General features: G+C 44.4%; 1 protein-coding gene across 1 annotated transcript; it reads right to left on the minus strand.

Moving 5' to 3' along the window:
- Positions 1 to 562: 562 nt before the first annotated feature.
- LOC139577364 (fructose-1,6-bisphosphatase isozyme 2-like) lies at positions 563 to 24595 on the minus strand. The gene is made up of 8 exons (XM_071404431.1): positions 24270 to 24595; positions 15982 to 16144; positions 15153 to 15245; positions 13968 to 13976; positions 12055 to 12195; positions 11245 to 11382; positions 5429 to 5548; positions 563 to 800 (listed from the first exon to the last, which is right to left on the minus strand). Exons 1-8 carry the CDS (start codon positions 24443 to 24445, stop codon positions 615 to 617), a joined length of 1026 nt encoding a protein of 341 aa, XP_071260532.1. The 5' UTR covers positions 24446 to 24595; the 3' UTR covers positions 563 to 614.
- Positions 24596 to 25578: the final 983 nt, after the last annotated feature.

Consider the following 25578-nt stretch of genomic DNA (forward strand, 5'->3'; position numbering starts at 1 on the left):
GAGGAGCTTGTTGTTTATCAGACCTAGATCCGTGTTATGGTGTAGTTCCTATGAAAGTAACTGCTACTTTATCTGGACCTTGTATTTTCTTTATTCCGACTTAGCTTTCTCTCTATTTTCTTCTTCCCCTCCTTTCCTTCTCTCTCTGATCAAAACTCTGATTGCCAGGGTGGACCGTTTGCAGTGCAGTCTAATCTTTAGCACACGTCACAAAACACAGACAAGTCAGCCCGGTCTCACGGTGCACTGCTGAGCATTGAAGATGTCTCTCAATACCTCAGGTTACTTTGGCTTTAGGGTGACATTATTGATACTCTGTCTCACTACGGGCAGGCTGCTCTCTAGAGTATGAAGTGAGCCTAAATAAGGAGAAAGGAAACTGCATGAGACAAACAGCTGCCAGAGTTCTGGTTCTAGTAGAGTTGAGGATAGGGTTCCATGAACAGGGAGAGTGGAATATCTGAATGCTGAAATATGGGCTCTGGTCAAAAGCAGTGCACTATATAAGGAAGAGGGTGCCATTTGCTCTTCTTGCCGATGGACAGACATGTAGTTACTCATGTTTTTTGTTGTTGTTGTTGGTATTTATCTTTTATTCAAGTTTTGTTGTTGTTCTACTTGTGCTTCTTGACAAAGTCGAGGTACTCATTGACGTCATCAGGAGAACCCACAATAAACGGAACTCGCTGGTGGATGTTGGTTGGAACCACGTCTAGGACACGCCCTTCTCCCGTAGTCGCCACGCCTCCACACTGCTCGATCAGGAAGGCGATGGGGTTGCACTCGTACAGCAAACGCAGCTAGGGAAGGGAGAGGAATACACACACCAAGATTAGGGGAATGTGAAGGAGTGATACACCGCTTCAACCTATTTCTATGGGCCCTGTTTCCCCATAGCCAGAGAGACCTGGGCTCTGTTTCCTCATAGCCAGAGCCTCTACAACACTATTTCTACAGCTATAATGGTATTACTACAGTTATAATGGTATTACTACAGCTATAATGGTTTTACTACAGCTATAATGGTATTACTACAGCTATAATGGTATTACTACAGCTATAATGGTATTACTACAGCTATAATGGTATTACTACAGCTATAATGGTATTACTACAGCTATAATGGTATTACTACAGCTATAATGGTATTACTACAGCTATAATGGTATTACTACAGCTATAATGGTATTACTACAGCTATAATGGTATTACTACAGCTATAATGGTATTACTACAGCTATAATGGTATTACTACAGCTATAATGGTATTACTACAGCTATAATGGTATTACTACAGCTATAATGGTATTACTACAGCTATACTGGTTTTACTACAGCTATACTGGTATTCCTACAGCTATAATGGTATTACTACAGCTATAATGGTATTACTACAGCTATAATGGTATTACTACAGCTATAATGGTATTACTACAGCTATAATGGTATTACTACAGCTATAATGGTATTACTACAGCTATAATGGTATTACTACAGCTATAATGGTATTACTACAACTATAATGGTATTACTACAGCTATAATGGTATTACTACAACTATAATGGTATTACTACAGCTATAATGGTATTTCTACAGTTATAATGGTATTACTACAGCTATACTGGTATTACTACAGCTATAATGGTTTTACTACAGCTATAATGGTATTACTACAGCTATAATGGTATTACTACAGCTATAATGGTTTTACTACAGCTATAATGGTATTACTACAACTATAATGGTATTACTACAGCTATAATGGTATTACTACAGCTATAATGGTATTACTACAGCTATAATGGTTTTACTACAGCTATAATGGTATTACTACAGCTATAATGGTATTACTACAACTATAATGGTATTACTACAGCTATAATGGTATTACTACAGCTATAATGGTATTACTACAGCTATAATGGTATTACTACAGCTATACTGGTTTTACTACAGCTATAATGGTATTACTACAGCTATAATGGTATTACTACAGCTATAATGGTATTACTACAGCTATAATGGTATTACTGCAGCTATAATGGTATTACTACAGCTATAATGGTATTACTACAGCTATAATGGTATTACTGCAGCTATAATGGTATTACTACAGCTATAATGGTATTACTGCAGCTATAATGGTATTACTACAGCTATAATGGTATTACTGCAGCTATAATGGTATTACTGCAGCTATAATGGTATTACTACAGCTATAATGGTATTACTACAGCTATAATGGTATTACTACAGCTATAATGGTATTACTACAGCTATAATGGTATTACTACAGCTATAATGGTATTACTACAGCTATAATAGTATTACTACAGTTATATCCTCACATGGTCTCTCCTATCATTGCTATGTGGATGACACTCAACTACTTTTCTCCTTCCCCCCTTCTGACACCCAGGTGGTGAAACGCATCTCTCCGTGCCTGGCAGATGTCTCAGCTTGGATGTCGGCCACCACCTGAAGCTCAACCTTGACAAGACGGAGCTGCTCTTCCTCCCAGGGAAGGCCTGCCCGCTTAAAGACCTCTACATCACGGTTGACAACTCCACAGTGTCCACAATGAGAGAGTGTCTGCTAAATGACTCTGGATGAGAGAGTCAGCTAAATGACTCTGGATGAGAGTGTCTGCTAAATGACTCTGGATGAGAGTGTCTGCTAAATGACTCTGGATGAGAGTGTCTGCTAAATGACTCTGGATGAGAGAGTGTCTGCTAAATGACTCTGGATGAGAGAGTCAGCTAAATGACTCTGGATAAGAGTGTCTGCTACATGACTCTGGATGAGAGTGTCTGCTAAATGACTCTGGATGAGAGTGTCTGCTAAATGACTCTGGATGAGAGAGTGTCTGCTAAATGACTCTGGATGAGAGAGTGTCTGCTAAATGACTCTGGATGAGAGAGTGTCTGCTAAATGACTCTGGATGAGAGAGTGTCTGCTAAATGACTCTGGATGAGAGAGTGTCTGCTAAATGACTCTGGATGAGAGTGTGTCTGCTAAATGACTCTGGATGAGAGTGTCTGCTAAATGACTCTGGATGAGAGTGTCTGCTAAATGACTCTGGATGAGTGTGTCTGCTAAATGACTCTGGATGAGAGAGTGTCTGCTAAATGACTCTGGATGAGAGTGTCTGCTAAATGACTCTGGATGAGAGTGTCTGCTAAATGACTCTGGATGAGAGTGTCTGCTAAATGACTCTGGATAAGAGTGTCTGCTAAATGACTCTGGATGAGAGTGTCTGCTAAATGACTCTGAATGAGAGTGTCTGCTAAATGACTCTGGATGAGAGTGTCTGCTAAATGACTCTGGATAAGAGTGTCTGGTAAATGACTCTGGATGAGAGTGTCTGCTAAATGACTCTGGATGAGAGAGTGTCTGCTAAATGACTCTGGATAAGAGTGTCTGCTAAATGACTCTGGATAAGAGTGTCTGCTAAATGACTCTGGATGAGAGTGTCTGCTAAATGACTCTGGATGAGAGAGTGTCTGCTAAATTACTCTGGATGAGAGTGTCTGCTAAATGACTCTGGATAAGAGTGTCTGCTAAATGACTCTGGATGAGAGAGTCTGCTAAATGACTCTGGATGAGAGAGTCTGCTAAATGACTCTGGATGAGAGTGTCTGCTAAATGACTCTGGATGAGAGTGTCTGCTAAATGACTCTGGATAAGAGTGTCTGCTAAATGACTCTGGATGAGAGAGTCTGCTAAATGACTCTGGATGAGAGTGTCTGCTAAATGACTCTGGATGAGAGTGTCTGCTAAATGACTCTGGATGAGAGAGAGTCTGCTAAATGACTCTGGATGAGAGTGTCTGCTAAATGACTCTGGATGAGAGTGTCTGCTAAATGACTCTGGATGAGAGTGTCTGCTAAATGACTCTGGATGAGAGTGTCTGCTAAATGACTCTGGATAAGAGTGTCTGCTAAATGACTCTGGATGAGAGAGTGTCTGCTAAATGACTCTGGATGAGAGTGTCTGCTAAATGACTCTGGATGAGAGTGTCTGCTAAATGACTCTGGATAAGAGTGTCTGCTAAATGACTCTGGATGAGAGTGTCTGCTAAATGACTCTGGATGAGAGAGTGTCTGCTAAATGACTCTGGATGAGAGAGTGTCTGCTAAATGACTCTGGATTAGAGTGTCTGCTAAATGACTCTGGATGAGAGTCTGCTAAATGACTCTGGATGAGAGAGTGTCAGCTAAATGACTCTGGATGAGAGTGTCTGCTAAATGACTCTGGATGAGAGTCTGCTAAATGACTCTGGATGAGAGTGTCTGCTAAATGACTCTGGATGAGAGTGTCTGCTAAATGACTCTGGATGAGAGTGTCTGCTAAATGACTCTGGATGAGAGTGTCTGCTAAATGACTCTGGATGAGAGTGTCTGCTAAATGACTCTGGATGAGAGTGTCTGCTAAATGACTCTGGATGAGAGTGTCTGCTAAATGACTCTGGATGAGAGTGTCAGCTAAATGACTCTGGATGAGAGAGTGTCTGCTAAATGACTCTGGATGAGAGTCTGCTAAATGACTCTGGATGAGAGTGTCTGCTAAATGACTCTGGATGAGAGTGTCTGCTAAATGACTCTGGATGAGAGTGTCTGCTAATTGACTCTGGATGAGAGTGTCTGCTAAATGACTCTGGATGAGAGAGTGTCTGCTAAATGACTCTGGATGAGAGTGTGTCTGCTAAATGACTCTGGATGAGAGTGTGTCTGCTAAATGACTCTGGATGAGAGTGTGTCTGCTAAATGACTCTGGATGAGAGAGTGTCTGCTAAATGACTCTGGATGAGAGTCTGCTAAATGACTCTGGATGAGAGTGTCTGCTAAATGACTCTGGATGAGAGTGTCTGCTAAATGACTCTGGATGAGAGAGTGTCTGCTAAATGACTCTGGATGAGAGTCTGCTAAATGACTCTGGATGAGAGTGTCTGCTAAATGACTCTGGATGAGAGTGTCTGCTAAATGACTCTGGATGAGAGAGTGTCTGCTAAATGACTCTGGATGAGAGTGTGTCTGCTAAATGACTCTGGATGAGAGTGTCTGCTAAATGACTCTGGATGAGAGAGTGTCTGCTAAATGACTCTGGATGAGAGAGAGTCTGCTAAATGACTCTGGATGAGAGAGAGTCTGCTAAATGACTCTGGATGAGAGTGTCTGCTAAATGACTCTGGATGAGAGTGTCTGCTAAATGACTCTGGATGAGAGTGTCTGCTAAATGACTCTGGATGAGAGTGTCTGCTAAATGACTCTGGATGAGAGTGTCTGCTAAATGACTCTGGATGAGAGTGTCTGCTAAATGACTCTGGATGAGAGTGTTAAACCTACCTAGCCCTTGGGGCTCTTCTTGTTGATAGGGTTAGGGCTAAAGGTCAGGGGTTAGGGGTTAGAGGTCAAGGGTTAAACCTACCTTTCCCTTAGGGCTCTTTTCATTGGCGGGGTACATGAAGATCCCTCCATATGCGATGGTGCGATGGACGTCTGCCACCATAGATCCCACGTACCTCGCTCCATAGGGGGCGCTGCCGTCCTATAGGGGCAGAGACAACATCTTCAGACACTGAACTCACTCTTATCACCATACACTGTTATCAAAACAACTTTGATTGATACCTTCACAACCATATCTGTTTGCCAGAGCCGTAGATGAAGCTACTACAGTAGCAAACAACAGGAGGCTATGCACAGCTACACAGCAAATTTGCAAGTGTTAAAATCTCAGTGTTAACTGAGTGTTGATTCTAGTAGGGTTAACACCAGTGTTATATCTGAGTGTTGATTCTAGTGGGGTTAACACCAGTGTTATATCTGAGTGTTGGTTCTAGTAGGGTTAACACCAGTGTTATATCTGAGTGTTGATTCTAGTGGGGTTAACACCAGTGTTATATCTGAGTGTTGATTCTAGTGGGGTTAACACCAGGGTTATATCTGAGTGTTGATTCTAATGGGGTTAACACCAGTGTAATATCTGAGTGTTGATTCTAGTAGGGTTAACACCAGGGTTATATCTGAGTGTTAATTCTAGTGGGGTTAACACCAGTGTTGTATCTGAGTGTTGATTCTAATGGGGTTAACACCAGTGTTATATCTGAGTGTTGATTCTAGTGGGGTTAACACCAGGGTTATATCTGAGTGTTGATTCTAGTGGGGTTAACACCAGGGTTATATCTGAGTGTTGATTCTAGTGGGGTTAACACCAGGGTTATATCTGAGTGTTGATTCTAATGGGGTTAACACCAGTGTAATATCTGAGTGTTGATTCTAGTAGGGTTAACACCAGGGTTATATCTGAGTGTTGATTCTAGTGGGGTTAACACCAGGGTTATATCTGAGTGTTGATTCTAATGGGGTTAACACCAGTGTTATATCTGAGTGTTGATTCTAGTAGGGTTAACACCAGTGTTATATCTGAGTGTTGATTCTAGTAGGGTTAACACCAGGGTTATATCTGAGTGTTGATTCTAGTAGGGTTAACACCAGTGTTATATCTGAGTGTTGATTCTAGTGGGGTTAACACCAGTGTAATATCTGAGTGTTGATTCTAATGGGGTTAACACCAGTGATAAAATATTCCAATTGTTGGATATCCTCCCTCTGGCTGGATTCCGATAGGAATAACTAATCACTTCACTAACCAGCGTATTGTGACTTGCAGGTCTGATGAGTCAGGATTTTCAGAACACGATGTTGAGGACAACTAGGCCATAACTAAAGGCCTTCTGAAATGTATAATGTACAGTCACAAAAGGTTACATTTCAATTAAAATACATTCGCTTAGGCAGTCACTTGGTGAAGGATCCAGTGCTGAGAATGTAATAATGTAACAACTATGTCTCTGTCACTAACAAACACGGTCATGGGTGGACATCTCTCACATTCACTTGAAAAGCCTGCTGGGAAATATGCAATTTTGGTATTTGGTATTTTATTAAGATCCCCATTAGCTGTTGCAAAAGCAGCAGCTACTCTTCCTGGGGTCCACACAGAACATGAAACATAATATAGAATGACATAATACAGAACATCATTAGACAAGAACAGCTCAAAGACAGAACTACATACCTTTATAAAGACACACGTAGCCTACATATCAATACATACACACTAACTATCTAGGTCCAATAGGGGAGAGGCGTTGTGCTGCAAGGTGTTTATTGGTGGAGACAGTGTTTCCTAGCCTCAGTGCAGTGGGCAGATGGGAGGAGGTGCTCTTATTCTCCATGGACTTTACAGTGTCCCAAAACTTTTGGGAATTTGTGCTACTGGATGCAAATTTCTGTTTGAAAAAGCTAGCCTTTGCTTTCCTAACTGACTGTGTATATTGGTTCCTAACTTCCCTGAAATGTTGCATATCGCGGGGGCTATTCGATGCTAATGCAGTACGCCACAGGATGCTTTTGTGCTGGTCAAGGGCAGTCAAGTCTGGGGTGAAACAAGGGCTATATCTGTTCTTAGTTCTAAATTTTTTTGGATGGGGCATGCTTATTTAAGATGGTGAGGAAAGCACTTTTAAAGAATAACCAGGCATCCTCTACTGATGGATGAGGTCAATATCCTTCCAGGAAACCCGGGCCAGGTCGATTAGAAAGGCCTGCTCACTGAATTGTTTTAGGGAGCGTTTGACAGTGATGAGGGGTGGTCGTTTGACCGCAGACCAATTACGGATGCCGGCAATGAGGCAGTGATCACTGAGATCCTGGTTGAAGACAGCAGAGGTGTATTTAGAGGGCAAGTTGGTCAGGATGATATCTAAGAGGGTGCCCATGTTTACGGATTTAGGGTTGTACCTGGTTGTACCTGATAGGTTCCTTGACAATTTGTGTGAGATTGATTAAGGGCATCTATCTTAGATTGTAGGACGGACGGGGTGTTAAGCATATCCCAGTTTAGGATATGACCTAACAGTACAAACTCTGAAGAGAAATGGGGGGCAATCAATTCACATATGGTGTCCAGGGCACAGCTGGGGGCAGAGGGCGGTCTATAACAGGTGGCAACAGTGAAAGACTTATTTCTGGAAAGGTGGAAAGGGATTTTTAAAAGTAGAAGCTCGAACTGTTTGGGCACAGACCTGGATAGTAAGACAGAACTCTGCAGGCTCTCTCTGCAGTAGATTGCAACTCCGCCCCCTTTGGCAGTTCCATCTTGACGGAATATGTTGTAGTTGCGGATGGACATTTCTGAATTTCTGGTGGCCTTGCTAAGCCAGGATTCAGACATGGCTAGGACATCAGGGTTGGTGGAGTGTGCTAAAGCAGTGAATAAAACAAACTTAGGGAGGAGGCTTCTGATATTAACATGCATGAAACCAAGCCTTTTACAGTTACAGAAGTCAACAAATGAGTGCACCTGGGGAATAGGTGTGGTGCTGGGGGCTGCAGGGCCTGGGTTAACCTCTACATCACCCGAGGAACAGAGGAGGAGTAGGATAAGGGTATGGCTAAAGGCTATGAGCACTGGTCGTCTAGTGCGTTCGGAACAGAGAGTAAAAAGAGCAGATTTATGGGCGTGGAAGAATAGATTCAAGGCATAATGTACAGACAAGGGTATGGTAGGATGTGAGTACAGTGGAGGTAAACCTAGACGTTGAGTGACGATGAGAGAGATTGTTTAATTTCACTGTAGAGCCCCCAGTCCCGCTCAACATGCCTTAGATTGCTTTTTTTTCCCACCCCCCCACACATGCGGAGACCTCACCTAGCTTAACTGGTGCCTCCAGAGAAACAATACGTACTAACCGAGACAGCAGTAGACAAGGCATATTGACATTAGAGAATCACGGGTGTTGATCAGGAGAGCTAAGACAACAACGGGTAAATGGCGATGAATGGGCAGAGAGGGTCAGTTAAGTATGCACATGACCTGAGTTTGAGGCTGGGGCCAGGCAGCAGGCTGTTAGCCAGCCTGCCAGTTTAGTGGAGCCTGCCACTAGTACAGTCAGTGTAGTCAACTCAGCTATCCCCATTGAGACCGTGTCTGTGCCTCGACCTAGGTTGGGTAAAACTAAACATGGTGGTGTTCGCTTTAGCAATCTCCCTGGAATAAAGATCTCCTCCACTCCTGTCATTACTGAAAGAGATAGTGATATCTCACACCTCAAAATAGTGCTACTTAATGTTAGATAGTTCACTTCCAAGACAGTTATAGTCAATGAACTAATCTCTGATCATAATCTTGATGTGATTGGCCTGAAACATTGCTTGAGTCTATTTACTGTTAAATGAGGCCTCTCCTCCTGGTTACACTAGTGACCATATCCCCCGCGCATCCCTTAAAGACGGAGGTGTTGCTAACATTTACGATAGCAAATGTCAATTTACAACAAACAAAAATTACTGCATTTTCGTCTTTTGAGCTTCTAGTCATGAAATCTATGCAGTCTACTCAATAACATTTCATAGATACTGTTTACTGGCCTCATGGGCCGTATACAGCATTCCTCACTGAGTTCCCTGAAATCCTGTCGGACCTTGTAGTCATGGCAGATAAAATTCACATTTTTGGTGATTTTAATATTCACATGGAAAAGTCCACAGACCCACTCTAAAAAGCTTTCGGAGCCATCATCAACTCAGTGGGTTTTGTCCAACATTTATTAAGTTTGCAATCGCAACAAATAATTTGCTTAGACCCCAACCAAGGATCACCTAAAGCCGTGCTATAAAATCGGTTAACCACCTAACTGAGCTGCTTCCTGTGCTTGGCCCTCCTATGTTGAACACAATGAACGCCTCCCTATCCACAGGATGTGTACCAAACTCACTGAAAGTGGCAGTGATAAAGCCTCTCTTGAAAAAGCCAAACCTTGACCCAGAAAATATGAAACAATATCGGCCTAAATCGAATCTCCCATTCCTCTCATAATGTTTAGAAAAAACTGTTGCACAGCAACTCACTGCCTTCCTGAAGACAAACAATGTATACGAAACGCTTCAGTCTGGTTTTAGACCCCATCATAGCACCGAGACTGCCCTCGTGAAGTTGGTGAATGACCTTTTAATGGCGTCAGATCGAGGCTCTGCATCTGTCCTCGTGCTACTAGACCTTAGTGCTGCCTTTGATACCATCAATCACCACATTCTTTTGGAACGACTGGAAACCCAAATTGGTCTACACGGACAAGTTCTGGCCTGGTTTAGATCTTATCTGTCGGAAAGATATCAGTTTGTCTCTGTGAATGGTTTGTCCTCTGACAAATCAACTGTACATTTCGGTGTTCCTCAAGGTTCCGTTTTAGGACCACTATTGTTTTCACTATATATTTTACCTCTTGGTGATGTCATTCGGAAACATGATGTTAACTTTCACTGCTATGCGAACGATACACAGCTGTACATTTCGATGAAACATGGTGAAGCCCCAAAATTGCCCTCCCTGTAAGCCTGTGTTTCAGACATAAGGAAGTGGATGGCGGCAAATGTTTTACTTTTAAACTCGAACAAAACAGAGATGCTAGTTCTAGGTCCCAAGAAACAAAGGGATCTGCTGTTGGATCTGATCATTCATCTTGATGGTTGTAAAGTCGTCTCAAATAAAACTGTGAAGGACCTCAGCGTTACTCTGGACCCTGATCTCTCTTTTGACGAACATATCAAGACTGTTCAAGGACAGCTTTTCTCCATCTTCGTAACATTGCAAAAATCTGTCGTGCCATCTTCACAACTTTCTTGGTGTGTTTGGACCATGATAGTTTGTTGGTGATGTGGACACCAAGGAACTTGAAACTCTCGACCCGCACCACTACAGCCTCCTCGATGTGAATGGGTTTGTGTTCGGCCCCCCTTTACCTGTAGTATGAGCTAGTGAGAGGTACCGCGAGGTGAGGCTAACTGAATACTGGACTCACTGTCAGCAAGAATACAGTTATGGTGGGTTCCATAAGGCTAGACAGAGAGGTTACTGTGAGGCTAACTGAATACTGGACTCACTGTCAGCAAGAATACAATTATGGTGGGTTCCATAAGGATAGACAGAGAGGTTACTGTGTGGCTAACTGACTACTGGACACACTGTCAGCAAGAATACATAAGGCTAGTGTGTTTAATGGGGAAATGGAAGATCGCGAAAAGTTATGTGTGGTTCCAAAACTCAAGGTGTCAGGTGATGATCATGTTTGCGCATACATGTCCGTGTGTGTGTGTGTGTGTGTGTGTGTGTGTGTGTGTGTGTGTGTGTGTGTGTGTGTGTGTGTGTGTGTGTGTGTGTGTGTGTGTGTGTGTGTACACCTCTGGGTATTTCTTGTGCTTCAGGTACTCGTTGATGGATGGGTGCATGTATTTGGCGTATCCCTCGTTCAGACTGTAGATCTTTCCTTTGGGCTTGATCTGCACATTTTTCTCTGTCAGGATAAACTCTCCAATCGCCTGGAAACCAAACAACACAGTTAGTTAAGGACATTCACTTGTTATTTTACCGACACTGGCCTCTGTCTCCTGTCTCTGTCTTTATCCACTGTCCTCTGTCACTGTCACTGTCTTCTGTCACTGTCCTCTGTCTGTCTTTTTACTCTGTTTCTCTTCTCTCTCTGACCTCTGTCTGTCTCTGTCCTCTCTCTGTCCTCTTTCTTCTGTCTCTGTCCTCTCTCTGTCCTCTGTCTCTGTCCTCTTTCTTCTGTCTCTGTCCTCTCATGTCCTCTGTCTCTGTCCTCTTTCTTCTGTCTCTGTCCTCTGTCTCTGTCCTCTTTCTTCTGTCTCTGTCCTCTCTATGTCCTCTGTCTCTGTCCTCTTTCTTCTGTCTCTGTCCTCTCTCTGTCCTCTTTCTTCTGTCTCTGTCCTCTCTATGTCCTCTGTCTCTGTCCTCTTTCTTCTGTCTCTGTCCTCTCTATGTCCTCTGTCTCTGTCCTCTTTCTTCTGTCTCTGACCTTTGTCTCTCTGTCTATGTCCTTGTCCTTGTCCTCTCTCTGTTCTCTGTCCTCTATCTCTGTCCTCGAAGTCTGAGTAAACACTGTTGCTCAGGGTGGGTGGTGGCTTGCCCTGCGCTAGGTAAACTCCTGTAAATTAACTTTGAATATGGGGCTATTACTTCCACAAACTCACAGGGTCCAGCATAAAGAAGTTGAGGCCCTGTCCGGTGGAGAGGGCAACCAAGGTGGCGCTACCATAGAGTGCGTATCCCGCGGCAACAATCTTGCTGCCAGGCTGCAACGCATCCTTCTCTGTGGCGTCATTCGTTGATGTCTGACAAAAATAGACATTGTATCATATTAGTGGATATTCACACTACTCTCAGGGCAAGTCTGCCGGTTTTGACGATCACTGACTTTTAGTAGCAGGTTAGGAGAATTAACGTGTCAGGTTAGGAGAATTAGGTTAAGGTTAGGAGAACAAACGTGTCAGGTTAGGAGAATTAGGTTAAGGTTAAGAATATTCCTCCCTGATAGAGCTATACACACTGGGTATAACATGCTAACATGCTAACATGGGTCATCTGAATATTCCTCCCTGATAGAGCTATACACACTGGATATAACATGCTAACATGCTAACATGGGTCAGCTGGATATTCCCCCCTGATAGAGCTCTACACACTGGATATAACATGCTAACATGCTAACATGGGTCATCTGAATATTCCTCCCTGATAGAGCTATACACACTGGATATAACATGCTAACATGCTAACATGGGTCAGCTGGATATTCCCCCCTGATAGAGCTCTACACACCGGATATAACATGCTAACATGGGTCAGCTGAATATTGCTCCCTGATAGAGCTATATATACTGGATATAACATGCTAACATGCTAACATGGGTCATCTGAATATTCCTCCCTGATAGAGCTATATATACTGGATATAACATGCTAACATGGGTCAGCTGAATATTGCTCCCTGATAGAGCTATACATACTGGATATAACATGCTAACATGCTAACATGGTTAAGCTGAATATCCCCCTGGATATAACATGCTAACTTGAGTCAGTGAAATAAAATCTACTACTACCATAAAATAAAGTATTTGGGTAAATGATGAGCGTGATATGATTGTTGCATGTCAGATCTGTGGGACAACAGCACCCTCTATTGTTGGTTATTGTAACTGCAGTCTTCTAAGCCTGCTGGAGCTTGGATGGATCCTTCATCTGTTGTGGCTCCTTCATCTCAACCACAGCTTGGACTGAATTTCTCTGTCAATTATGCATGTCTTACTTCTATGTGTCCTATATGATACTAAGAATCATGTTATTAGTGTCTAATGCACAGGTGTCAAACTCATTCCACGGGGGGCCGAGTGTCTGCGGGTTTTCGCTCCTCCCTTGTACTTGATTGATGAATTAACATCACTAATTAGTTAGGAACTCCCCACACCTGGTTGTCTAGGGCTTTATTGAAAGGAAAAACCAAAAACCTGCAGACACTAGGCCCTCCGTGGAATGAGTTTGACACCCCTGGTCTAATGTCTAAAGAATGTGTCAATCCTCGTGTCTAATGTCTTGTCACATCCTGATCTGTTTCACCTGTCTTGTGCTTGTCTCCACCCCCCACCAGGTGTCTCCCATTTGTCCCCATTATCTCCTGTGTATTAATACCTACGTTTTCTGTTTGTCTGTTCCAAGTTCGTCTTGTCCCGCCAAGTCCTACCAGCGTGTTCCTGTGTTTTTGTTTTTCTTAGTTTTCCCAGTTCTGACCTTTCTGCCTGTCCTGATCCTGATCCTGCCCGCCGTCCTGTACCTGCCTGACTCTGATTTGGATTACGACCCTTTGCCTGCCTTGACTTACCCTTTTGCCTGCCCCTTGTACTATAACAAACTCTGAGGCTCGTACTATCCACCTCCTGTGTCTGCATCTGTGTCTTAGCCTGAGTCCTGATATGTCTAAAGAATGTGTCCATGCTAGTGTCTAATGTCTAAGGAATGTGTCAATCCTAGCTTTAACAGCTCCATAAATTAATTCCATAGCTTAGCTGGTGCATATGATCAGGCTGGCGATCAGTGGGGCAGTTACCTCGTCAATCTGGAGAGGCACATGGAGAGAGGCACAAGGACACACGTCAGAGAACAGACACAGACAGAGTGCATATGAACAGCAACAGATTTACCCATACTAAATTGCCACTCAGCATGAATTGAACGTCACAATTACACTACACTGCTGTTAGGCATATCTGTTTCTACACTTCTGCTACTCGGCGTACACATCACGGACAAACTGAAATGGTCCACCCACACAGACAGCGTGGTGAAGAAGGCGCAACAGCGCCTCTTCAACCTCAGGAGGCTGAAGAAATTTGGCTTGTCACCTAAAACCCTCACAAACTTCTACAGATGCACAATTGAGAGCATCCTGTCGAGCTGTATCACCGCCCACAACCGCAAGGCTCTCCAGAGGGTGGTGTGGTCTGCACAACACATCACCGGAGGAAAACTACCTGCCCTCCAGGACACCTACAGCACCCGATGTCACAGGAAAGCCAAAAAGATCATCAAGGACATCAACCACCCGAGCCACTGCCTGTTCACACTACCATTCAGAAGGCGAGGTCAGTACAGGTGCATCAAAGCAGGGACCGAGAGACTGAAAAACAGCTTCTATCTCAAGGCCATCAGACTGTTATTAAATAGCCATCACTAACACAGAGAGGCTGCTGCCTACATACAGACTTGAAATCATTGGCCACTCTAACAAATGGATCACTAGTCACTTTATTAATGCCACTTTAATAATGATTAATAATGATCACTTTAATAATTACGTATCTTGCACTACTCATCCCAGATGTATATACTGTATTTTATACCATCTATTGCATCTCGTCTATGCTGCTAGGTCATCGCCCATCCATATATTTATATGTACATAGTCTTATTCCATCCCCTAACATTGTGTTTATTAGGTAGTTGTTGTGGAATTGTTAGATTACTTATTAGATATTACTGCATTGTCGGAACTAGAAGCACAAGCATTTCGCTACACTCGCATTAACATCTGCTAACCACGTGTATGTGACCTATAAAATTGGATTGGATTTGATCTGTTTCTACACTTCTGTTAGGTATATCTGTTTTTACACTTCTGTCAGGTATATCTGTTACTTAAAAAGTATTTCCATACTGTATAGTTGAACACACAAATGTCTAAAAAAGATTGCACGTGTTGACATGCTGTGTACTGTACTACAAACACACTCACCCTTTTGTAGATTGCGAAGATGGTGCCGATGGAAGCCAAGCAGTCGATGTTGGAGGAGCCATCCAGGGGATCAAAACACACCACGTATTTACCCTGGAGGAGAGACCAGGGGATCAAAACACACCTCGTATTTACCCTGGAGGAGAGACCAGGGGATCAAAACACACCACGTATTTACCCTGGAGGAGAGACCAGGGGATCAAAACACACCACGTATTTACCCTGGAGGAGAGACCAGGGGATCAAAACACACCACGTATTTACCCTGGAGGAGAGACTAGGGGATCAAAACACACCACGTATTTACCCTGGAGGAGAGACCAGGGGATCAAAACACACCACGTATTTACCCTGGAGGAGAGACCAGGGGATCAAAACACACCACGTATTTACCCTGGAGGAGAGACCAGGGGATCAAAACACACCACGTATTTACCCTGAAGGAGAGACCAGGGGATCAAAACACACCACGTATTTACCCTGGAGGAGAGACCAGGGGATCAAAACACACCACGTATTTACCCTGGAGGAGAGACCAGGGGGTCAACTGAGGATAGAGGTAGGGGACATGTATATTGCTACACTCATATCACATGACTTCCTATCAGGGTCTTTTTCTCAAATGTGTCTTTCTGCGACTCCTCAAATCCCATCTTTTTGCCAACTTATCCGTACTGGAGGAGAAGGTCCAAGGAACCTCGAGGGCCTTTTGAACAGGCAAGGAGAGTGGAGGAATCGATGAGAGATGAAAGATGAACGATTAACTGAGAAAGAGACAATAGTCTTCCAAACTTTAATCTAAACAATGAGAGAGAAGAGAAATAGATACCCTCTTTTCCTTGGGTGTGATGATGGCATGTTCGTTCTCCTCTGACACCATGCAGCAGGTTCCGTATGAAGATCTCAGCATATTAATGACCAGGTCATTAGAGAGGATGTCCAGTTTCTTCTGGTCGTCACCCGTCGTGTTCACTGTCCCTGCAATGCCCTGGCTGGGACACACACACACACACACACACACACACACACACACACACACACACACACACACACACACACACACACACACACACACACACACACACACACACACACACACACACACACACACACACACACACACACACACACACACACACACACACACACACACACACACACACACACACACACACACACACACACACACACACACACACACACACACACACACACACACACACACACACACACACACACACACACACACACACACACACACACACACACACACACACACACACACACACACACACACACACACACACACACACACACACACACACACACACACACACACACACACACACACACACACACACACACACACACACACACACACACACACACACACACACACACACACACACACACACACACACACACACACACACACACACACACACACACACACACACACACACACACACACACACACACACACACACACACACACACACACACACACACACACACAGAATCTTGTTACCTAGTCTCCTGTCACTTTCACTGTACTGTAAGACGTCTACCTGCTGTAGCAGATGCCTTGTCTGTGGGTGTCCGTGCAGAGCAACATTAGCTGTCAGTCAGTTAAAGATGATGTGCTTTAAATCCATGAAGGAGTAATGATTGAGGTCATCCATCCTGATCCCAGTTTCTCAGCGTCTGTTTGAGAGGTCTTTCATTTTCAGGTCTCTGTCTCTGTCTCTCTCTCTCTCTCTCTCTCTAAAATTGAGTATCTGGAGCATCAGCATTTGTGGGTTAGATTACAGGCTCAAAATGGCCAGAAACAAAGGACTTTCTTTTGCAACTCGTCAGTCTATTCTTGTTCTGAGAAATGAAGGCTATTCCATGCGAGAAATTGCCAAGAAACTGCAGATTCCGTACAACGCTGTGTACAGCTCCCTTCACAGAATAGCGCAAACTGGATCTAACCAGAATAGAAAGAGGAGTGGGAGGCCCGGTGCACAACTGCAAGAGGACAAGTACATTAGAGTGTCTAGTTTGAGAAACACACGTGTAAAGCTTGCAGGAATTGGACTCTGGAGCAGTGGAAACGGGTACTCTGGAGTAATGAATCACGCTTCACCGGACGAATCTGGGTGGATTGGTGGATGCCTGCCCAAATGCATAGTGCCAACTGTAAAGTTTGGTGGAGGAGGAATAATGGTCTGGGTCTGTTTTTCATGATCCGGCCTAGGCCCCTTAGTTCCAGTGAAGGGAAATATTTACGCTACAGAATACAATGACATTCTAGACGATTCTGTGAACTTCGTGGCAACAGTTTGGGGAAGTTCCTGTTTCAGAATGACAATGCCCACGTGCACAAAGCGAGGTCCATACAGAAATGTCGAGATCAGTGTGGAAGAACTTGACTGGCCTGCACAGACCCCTGACCTCAACCCCAATCGAACACCTTTGGGATTAATTGGAATGCTGACTGTGAGCCAGGCCTAATCACCCACATCTCCATATTAACGCCCATGATTTTGGAATGAGATGTTCGACAAGCAGGTGTCCACATACTTTTGGTAATGTAGTGTATCATGTAGTGTAATCGGCTAACTTACTGCATTTCAACACATTTTGCCATGGTGAAGAGAGAACATTTTTCAGTTTTATAATGCTATTCTACACATTTTGTCGCAAAGAGATGTTGCCATTTTAAAACTAATTTCATGTAATTTTACACTTTTTTTATTTTCTTTCTGTTTTAAAGCTAATATCCTGCTATTCTTCACATTATGCCATGAGGCCGGGAGAGCGTTTTGCTGTTTTAAAGCTAATTTCCTGCTATTCTTCACATTAGCTCCACAATGAGATAGGGTGCAGGCCAGGCAGCAGGCTGTTAGTCAGCCTGCCAGCTTAGTGGAGTCTGCCACTAGCACAGTCAGAGTAGTCAGCTCAGCTATCCCCATTGAGACCGTGTCTGTGCCTCGATCTAGGTTGGGTAAAACTAAACATGGTGGTGTTCGCCTTAGCAATCTCACTAGGATAAAGACCTCCTCCATTCCTCTCATTATTGAAATAGATTGTGATTTCTCACACCTCAAAATAGGGCTACTTAATGTTAGATCCTTCACTTCCAAGGCAGTTATAGTCAATGAACTAATCACTGATCATAATCTTGATGTGATTGGCCTGACTGAAACATGGCTTAAGCCTGATCAATTTACTGTGTTAAATGAGGCCTCTCCTCCTGGTTACACTAGTGACCATATCCCCCGCTCATCCCGCAAAGGCGGAGGTGTTGCTAACATTTACGATAGCAAATTTCAATTTACAACAAACATAAATTACTGCATTTTCGTCTTTTGAGCTTCTAGTCATGAAATCTATGCAGGCTATTCAATAACATTTTATAGGTACTGTTTACAGGCCTCCTGGGCCGTATACAGCGTTCCTCACTGAGTTCCCTGAAATCCTGTCGGACCTTGTAGTCATGGCAGATAAAATAAACATTTTTGGTGACTTTTGGTGACTTTAATATTCACATGGAAAAGTCCACAGACTCCAATATGTCCAACATGTCTCCGGACCTACTCACTGCTCCAGTCATACTCTGGACCTAGTTATGTCCCGTGGAATAAATATTGTGGATCTTAATGTTTTTCCTCATAATCCTGGACTATCGGACCACCATTTTATTACGTTTGCAATCGCAACAAATAATCTGCTCAGACCCCAACCAAGGATCATCAAAACATGATCTTTCGGACAACCCAAAGATTCCTAGATGCCCTTCCAGACTCCCTCCACCTACCCAAAAATCGGTTAACCACCTGAGGAATTAAACTTAACCTTGCGTAATACCAGTCGCACCCCAAAAACTAAAAACATTTGTCATAAGAAACTAGCTCCCTGGTATACAGAAAATACCCGAGCTCTGAAGCAAGCTTCCAGAAAATTGGAACGGAAATGGCGCCACACCAAACTGGAAGTCTTCCGACTAGCTTGGAAAGACAGAGCCCTCACTGCTGCTCGATCATCCTACTTTTCCAACTTCATTGAGGAGAATAAGAACAATCCAAAAATTATTTTTAATACTGTCGCAAAGCTAACTAAAAACAACATTTCCCAAGACAGGATGGCGTTCACTTCAGCAGTAATAAATTCATGAACTTCTTTGACGAAAAGATCAGGATCATTAGAAAGCAAATGACGGACTCCTCTTTAAATCTGTGTATTCCTCCAAAGCTCAGTTGTCCTGAGTCTGCACAACTCTGCCGGGACCTAGGATCAAGGGAGACACTCATGTTTTTTAATACTATATCTCTTGACACATTGATGAAAATAGTTATGGCCTCTAAACCTTCAAGCTGCATACTGGACCCTATTCCAACTAAACACCTGAAAGAGCTGCTTCCTGTGCTTGGCCCTCCTATGTTGAACATAATAAACGGCTCTCTATCCACCGGATGTGTACCAAACTCACTAAAAGTGGCAGTAATAAAGCCTCTCTTGAAAAAGCCAAACCTTGACCCAGAAAATATAAAAAACTATCGGCCTATAGTGTGAAGGTGATCATAAAGGCACTGGAGCAACGAACTGCCCTTGCTGTCTCTGCCTGGCCGGTTCCCCTCTCTCCACTGGGATTCTCTGCCTCTAACCCGATTACAGGGGCTGAGTCACTGGCTTACCGGTGCTCTTCCATGCCGTCCCTAGGAGGGGTGCGTCACTTGAGTGGGTTGAGTCAATGATGTGATCTCCCTGTCCGGGTTGGCGCCCCCCCTTGGGTTCTTGCTGTGGGGGAGATCTTTGTGGGCTATACTCGGCCTTGTCTCAAGATGGTAAGTTGGTGGTTTGAAGATATCCCTCTAGTGGTGTGGGGGCTGTGCTATGGCAAAGTGGGTGGGGTTATATCCTGCCTGGTTGGCCCTGTCCGGGGGTATCATCTGACAAGGCCACAGTGTCTCCCGGCCCCTCCTGTCACGCCCTGACCTTAGAGGTCCTTTATTCTCTATTTTGGTTAGGTCAGGGTGTGACTCGGGTGGGCATTCTAGTTTCTTTATTTCTAGGTTGGCCTGGTATGGTTCCCAATCAGAGGCAGCTGTCTATCGTTGTCTCTGATTGGGGATCATATTTAGGCTGCCTTTTCCCACCTGTTTGTTGTGGGATCTTGTTTTTGTATTGTTGCCTTTGAGCACGACAAAGCGGCACGTTCGTTTCTTTGCTCTTTATTGTTTTTTGTGCCGGTTCTCAGAATAAAAGATGATGAACCCAAACCACGCTGCATTCTGGTCCGATTCTTACAACAACGTTCGTGACAGAGCATTATTTATGCTGCAATAGTTTGTGTCAGGGGGCTAAGATCAGCCTCTTGTATCTGGAGTATTTCTCCTGTTGTCACGCCCTGGCCTTAGTTATCTTTGTTTTCTTTATTATTTTACTTAGGTCAGGGTGTGACATGGGGGATGTTTGTGTGTTTTTGTCTCGTCTAGGGTGTTTGTATTGTCTAGGTTTTTTTTGTAGAGTTCATGGGGTTGTGTTCAGTGTAGGTGTTTATGTAAGTCTATGGTTGCCTAGATTGGTTCTCAATTAGAGACAGCTGTCTATCGTTGTCTCTGATTGGGAGCCATATTTAGGCAGCCATAGTCATTAGGTAGGTTGTGGGTGATTGTCTATGTGTAAGTTGCCAGTGTCTGCACTTATTTGTATATTATAGCTTGACGGTCGTCGGTTTGTTGTTTTTGTTTTAGTTTGTATAGTGTTCGTTTCGTTTGTCTTCTTCTAATAAAGAGAAGAATGTATTTATATCACGCTGCGCCTTGGTCCTCTCTTTCACCCGAAGACGATCGTGACACCTGTCTTATCCGGTGTCCTGTGTGAATTTAGGGATGCTCTCTAATTCTCTCTTCTTTCTCTCTCTCGGTGGACCTGAGCCCTAGGACCATGCCTCAGGACTACTTGGCATGATGACTCCTTGCTGTCCCCAGTCCACCTGGCCTTGCTGCTGCTCCAGTTTCAACTGTTCTGCCTGCGGCTATGGAACCCTGACCTGTTAACCGGACGTGCTACCTGTCCCAGACCTGCTGTATTCAACTCTCTCCCTCTCCTTTCCTCCCTCCCTCCCTCTCACTCTCTACCACACCTGCTGCCTCGACCTCTGAATGACTCTCTCTCTACCACACCTGCTGTCTCAACCTCTGAATGCTCGGCTATGAAAAGCCAACTGACATTTACTCCTGAGGTGGTGACTTGCTGCTCACTCTACAACCACTGTGATTATTATTATTTTACTCTGCTAGTCATCTATGAACGTTTGAACATCTTGGCCATGTTCTGTTATAATCTCCACCCGGCACAGCCAGAAGAAGACTGGCCACCCCTCAGAGCCTGGTTCCTCTCTAGGTTCCTTCCTAGGTTCCTGCCTTTCTAGGGAGTTTTTCCTAGCCACCGTGCTTCTACATCTGCATTGCTTGCTGTTTGGGGTTTTGGGCTGGGTTTCTGTATAGCAATTTGTGACATCGGCTGATGCAAAAAGGGCTTAAAAAATAAATTTGATTGAAAATTTGATTGATTATGCCATGAGGCTGAGAGAACATTTTGCCGTTTTAAAGCTCATTTCCTGCTATCCTAAAACTGTTGCTATCATATGCTATCTGGGGGGCAAACTGCTGCTAATCTGTCCCTGCTGAATGTAACATGCTGTACTGTCCTAGAGAACAGCTAGCTCCAGCTGAATATAACATGCTGTACTGTCCCAGAGAACAGCTAGCTCCAGCTGAATGTAACATGCTGTACTGTCCTAGAGAACAGCTAGCTCCAGCTGAATGTAACATGCTGTACTGTCCTAGAGAACAGCTAGCTCCAGCTGAATGTAACATGCTGTACTGTCCTAGAGAACAGCTAGCTCCAGCTGAATGTAACATGCTGTACTGTCCCAGAGAACAGCTAGCTCCAGCTGAATATAACATGCTGTACTGTCCCAGAGAACAGCTAGCTCCAGCTGAATGTAACATGCTGTACTGTCCTAGAGAACAGCTAGCTCCAGCTGAATGTAACATGCTGTACTGTCCTAGAGAACAGCTAGCTCCAGCTGAATGTAACATGCTGTACTGTCCTAGAGAACAGCTAGCTCCAGCTGAATGTAACATGCTGTACTGTCCCAGAGAACAGCTAGCTCCAGCTGAATGTAACATGCTGTACTGTCCCAGAGAACAGCTAGCTCCAGCTGAATGTAACATGATGTACTGTCCTAGAGAACAGCTAGCTCCAGCTGAATGTAACATGCTGTACTGTCCCAGAGAACAGCTAGCTCCAGCTGAATGTAACATGCTGTACTGTCCTAGAGAACAGCTAGCTCCAGCTGAATATAACATGCTGTACTGTCCCAGATAACAGCTAGCTCCAGCTGAATGTAACATGCTGTACTGTCCCAGAGAACAGCTAGCTCCAGCTGAATATAACATGCTGTACTGTCCTAGAGAACAGCTAGCTCCAGCTGAATGTAACATGCTGTACTGTCCCAGAGAACAGCTAGCTCCAGCTGAATGTAACATGCTGTACTGTCCTAGAGAACAGCTAGCTCCAGCTGAATGTAACATGCTGTACTGTCCCAGAGAACAGCTAGCTCCAGCTGAATGTAACATGCTGTACTGTCCCAGAGAACAGCTAGCTCCAGCTGAATGTAACATGCTGTACTGTCCTAGAGAACAGCTAGCTCCAGCTGAATGTAACATGCTGTACTGTCCCAGAGAACAGCTAGCTCCAGCTGAATGTAACATGCTGTACTGTCCCAGAGAACAGCTAGCTCCAGCTGAATGTAACATGATGTACTGTCCCAGAGAACAGCTAGCTCCAGCTGAATGTAACATGCTGTACTGTCCCAGAGAACAGCTAGCTCCAGCTGAATGTAACATGCTGTACTGTCCCAGAGAACAGCTAGCTCCAGCTGAATGTAACATGATGTACTGTCCCAGAGAACAGCTAGCTCCAGCTGAATATAACATGCTGTACTGTCCCAGAGAACAGCTAGCTCCAGCTGAATGTAACATGATGTACTGTCCCAGAGAACAGCTAGCTCCAGCTGAATGTAACATGATGTACTGTCCAGCTGAATGTAACATGATGTACTGTCCCAGAGAACAGCTAGCTCCAGCTGAATGTAACATGCTGTACTGTCCCAGAGAACAGCTAGCTCCAGCTGAATGTAACATGATGTACTGTCCCAGAGAACAGCTAGCTCCAGCTGAATGTAACATGCTGTACTGTCCCAGAGAACAGCTAGCTCCTAGAGGCTCTTATTCACATGCTGCTGCCTGTAGGTTACTCTCAAACAGTAGTTAGCTAACTGACTGTAACATATTCCTGTTGCTCTGATTCAACTGAGAGGGGAGTACCGTAGAAACATGTCACACTGCAGAGGGGAACGTCCTTAATTAACACTATATACTGTCTCTGTCACACACACTGTCTGTCTCTCCCTCTCTCTACTGCCATCCATGTTGCATGAATGAATTGAGAATTGTTCATTACTTTCAATCAGGACTTTCCAATAACTTATGAATTATGTTTCAAAGGTACAGGTGAAGGTGCAGAGATACAGTGTACAACTTACAGGTGTACTGCAGTCAGAGAGACAGTGTACAACTTACAGGTGTACTGCAGTCAGAGAGACAGTGTACAACTTACAGGTGTGCTGCAGTCAGAGAGACAGTGTACAACTTACAGGTGTACTGCAGTCAGAGAGACAGTGTACAACTTACAGGTGTACTGCAGTCAGAGAGACAGTGTACAACTTACAGGTGTGCTGCAGTCAGAGAGACAGTGTACAACTTACAGGTGTACTGCAGTCAGAGAGACAGTGTACAACTTACAGGTGTGCTGCAGTCAGAGAGACAGTGTACAACTTACAGGTGTACTGCAGTCAGAGAGACAGTGTACAACGTACAGGTGTGCTGCAGTCAGAGAGACAGTGTACAACTTACAGGTGTACTGCAGTCAGAGAGACAGTGAGGTACTTACAGGTGTGCTGCAGTCAGAGAGACAGTGAGGTACTTACAGGTGTGCTGCAGTCAGAGAGACAGTGAGGTACTTACAGGTGTGCTGCAGTCAGAGAGACAGTGAGGTACTTACAGGTGTGCGAGTCCGGCCTTACGCACGGCGCAGGAGATGGCTTTGATGGATGTCAGCAGGCTGTTAATCAGCTGGGTCAGCTCTCCTGTTGACCCCTTGACCTGGCGCCCCGTCTCCATCACAAACCGAGTTAGGGTCCACACATCCGTGTCGATCGCAGAGCTACTATCCGACATGTTGTAGCCGTGTTGGGGTCCTACCTCGTTGGTTCCGGGTTAGGCTGATACTCCTGGGTAGAGAAGCACGACTGTGTCTGTGAGAGGTGTGTGAGTGAGTGAGAGGGTCAGGCTGTGTGTGTGTGTGTGTGAGAGTGAGTGAGAGGGTCAGGCTGTGTGTGAGAGAGAGAGAGCAGCTGTTAACAGAGAAGGTCAACCTCATTCCAGCAGCATGGCTGAACGCCGAGGTTATATTTGTGATGGCAGTACAGGGGGAGAGTAGAGAAGGGTATAGAGTGACAGCAAACCTTTGGTGACAGAAAGACGGATATGTGTGTGTCTGGACTTTCTAAGACAGAAGTTAAATGCTAGAATGATGCAGTAAGACATGTCCATGCTAGAATGATGCAGTAAGACATGTCCATGCTAGAAGGACGCAGTAAGACATGTCCAGAAGGATGCAGTAAGACATGTCCATGCTAGAAGGACGCAGTAAGACATGTCCAGAAGGACGCAGTAAGACATGTCCAGAAGGATGCAGTAAGACATGTCCATGCTAGAAGGACGCAGTAAGACATGTCCAGAAGGATGCAGTAAGACATGTCCATGCTTGAAGGACGCAGTAAGACATGTCCATGCTAGAAGGACGCAGTAAGACATGTCCATGCTAGAAGGACGCAGTAAGACATGTCCATGCTAGAAGGACGCAGTAAGACATGTCCAGAAGGATGCAGTAAGACATGTCCAGAAGGACGCAGTAAGACATGTCCAGAAGGACGCAGTAAGACATGTCCAGAAGGACGCAGTAAGACATGTCCAGAAGGATGCAGTAAGACATGTCCAGAAGGATGCAGTAAGACATGTCCAGAAGGACGCAGTAAGACATGTCCAGAAGGACGCAGTAAGACATGTCCAGAAGGACGCAGTAAGACATGTCCAGAAGGATGTAGTAAGACATGTCCATGCTAGAAGGACGCAGTAAGACATGTCCATGCTAGAAGGACGCAGTAAGACATGTCCAGAAGGACGCAGTAAGACATGTCCAGAAGGATGCAGTAAGACATGTCCATGCTAGAAGGACGCAGTAAGACATGTCCAGAAGGACGCAGTAAGACATGTCCAGAAGGATGCAGTAAGACATGTCCATGCTAGAA

This window comes from Salvelinus alpinus, chromosome 5 (genome assembly GCF_045679555.1).
Source record: "Salvelinus alpinus chromosome 5, SLU_Salpinus.1, whole genome shotgun sequence".
Lineage (NCBI taxonomy): Eukaryota > Metazoa > Chordata > Actinopteri > Salmoniformes > Salmonidae > Salvelinus > Salvelinus alpinus.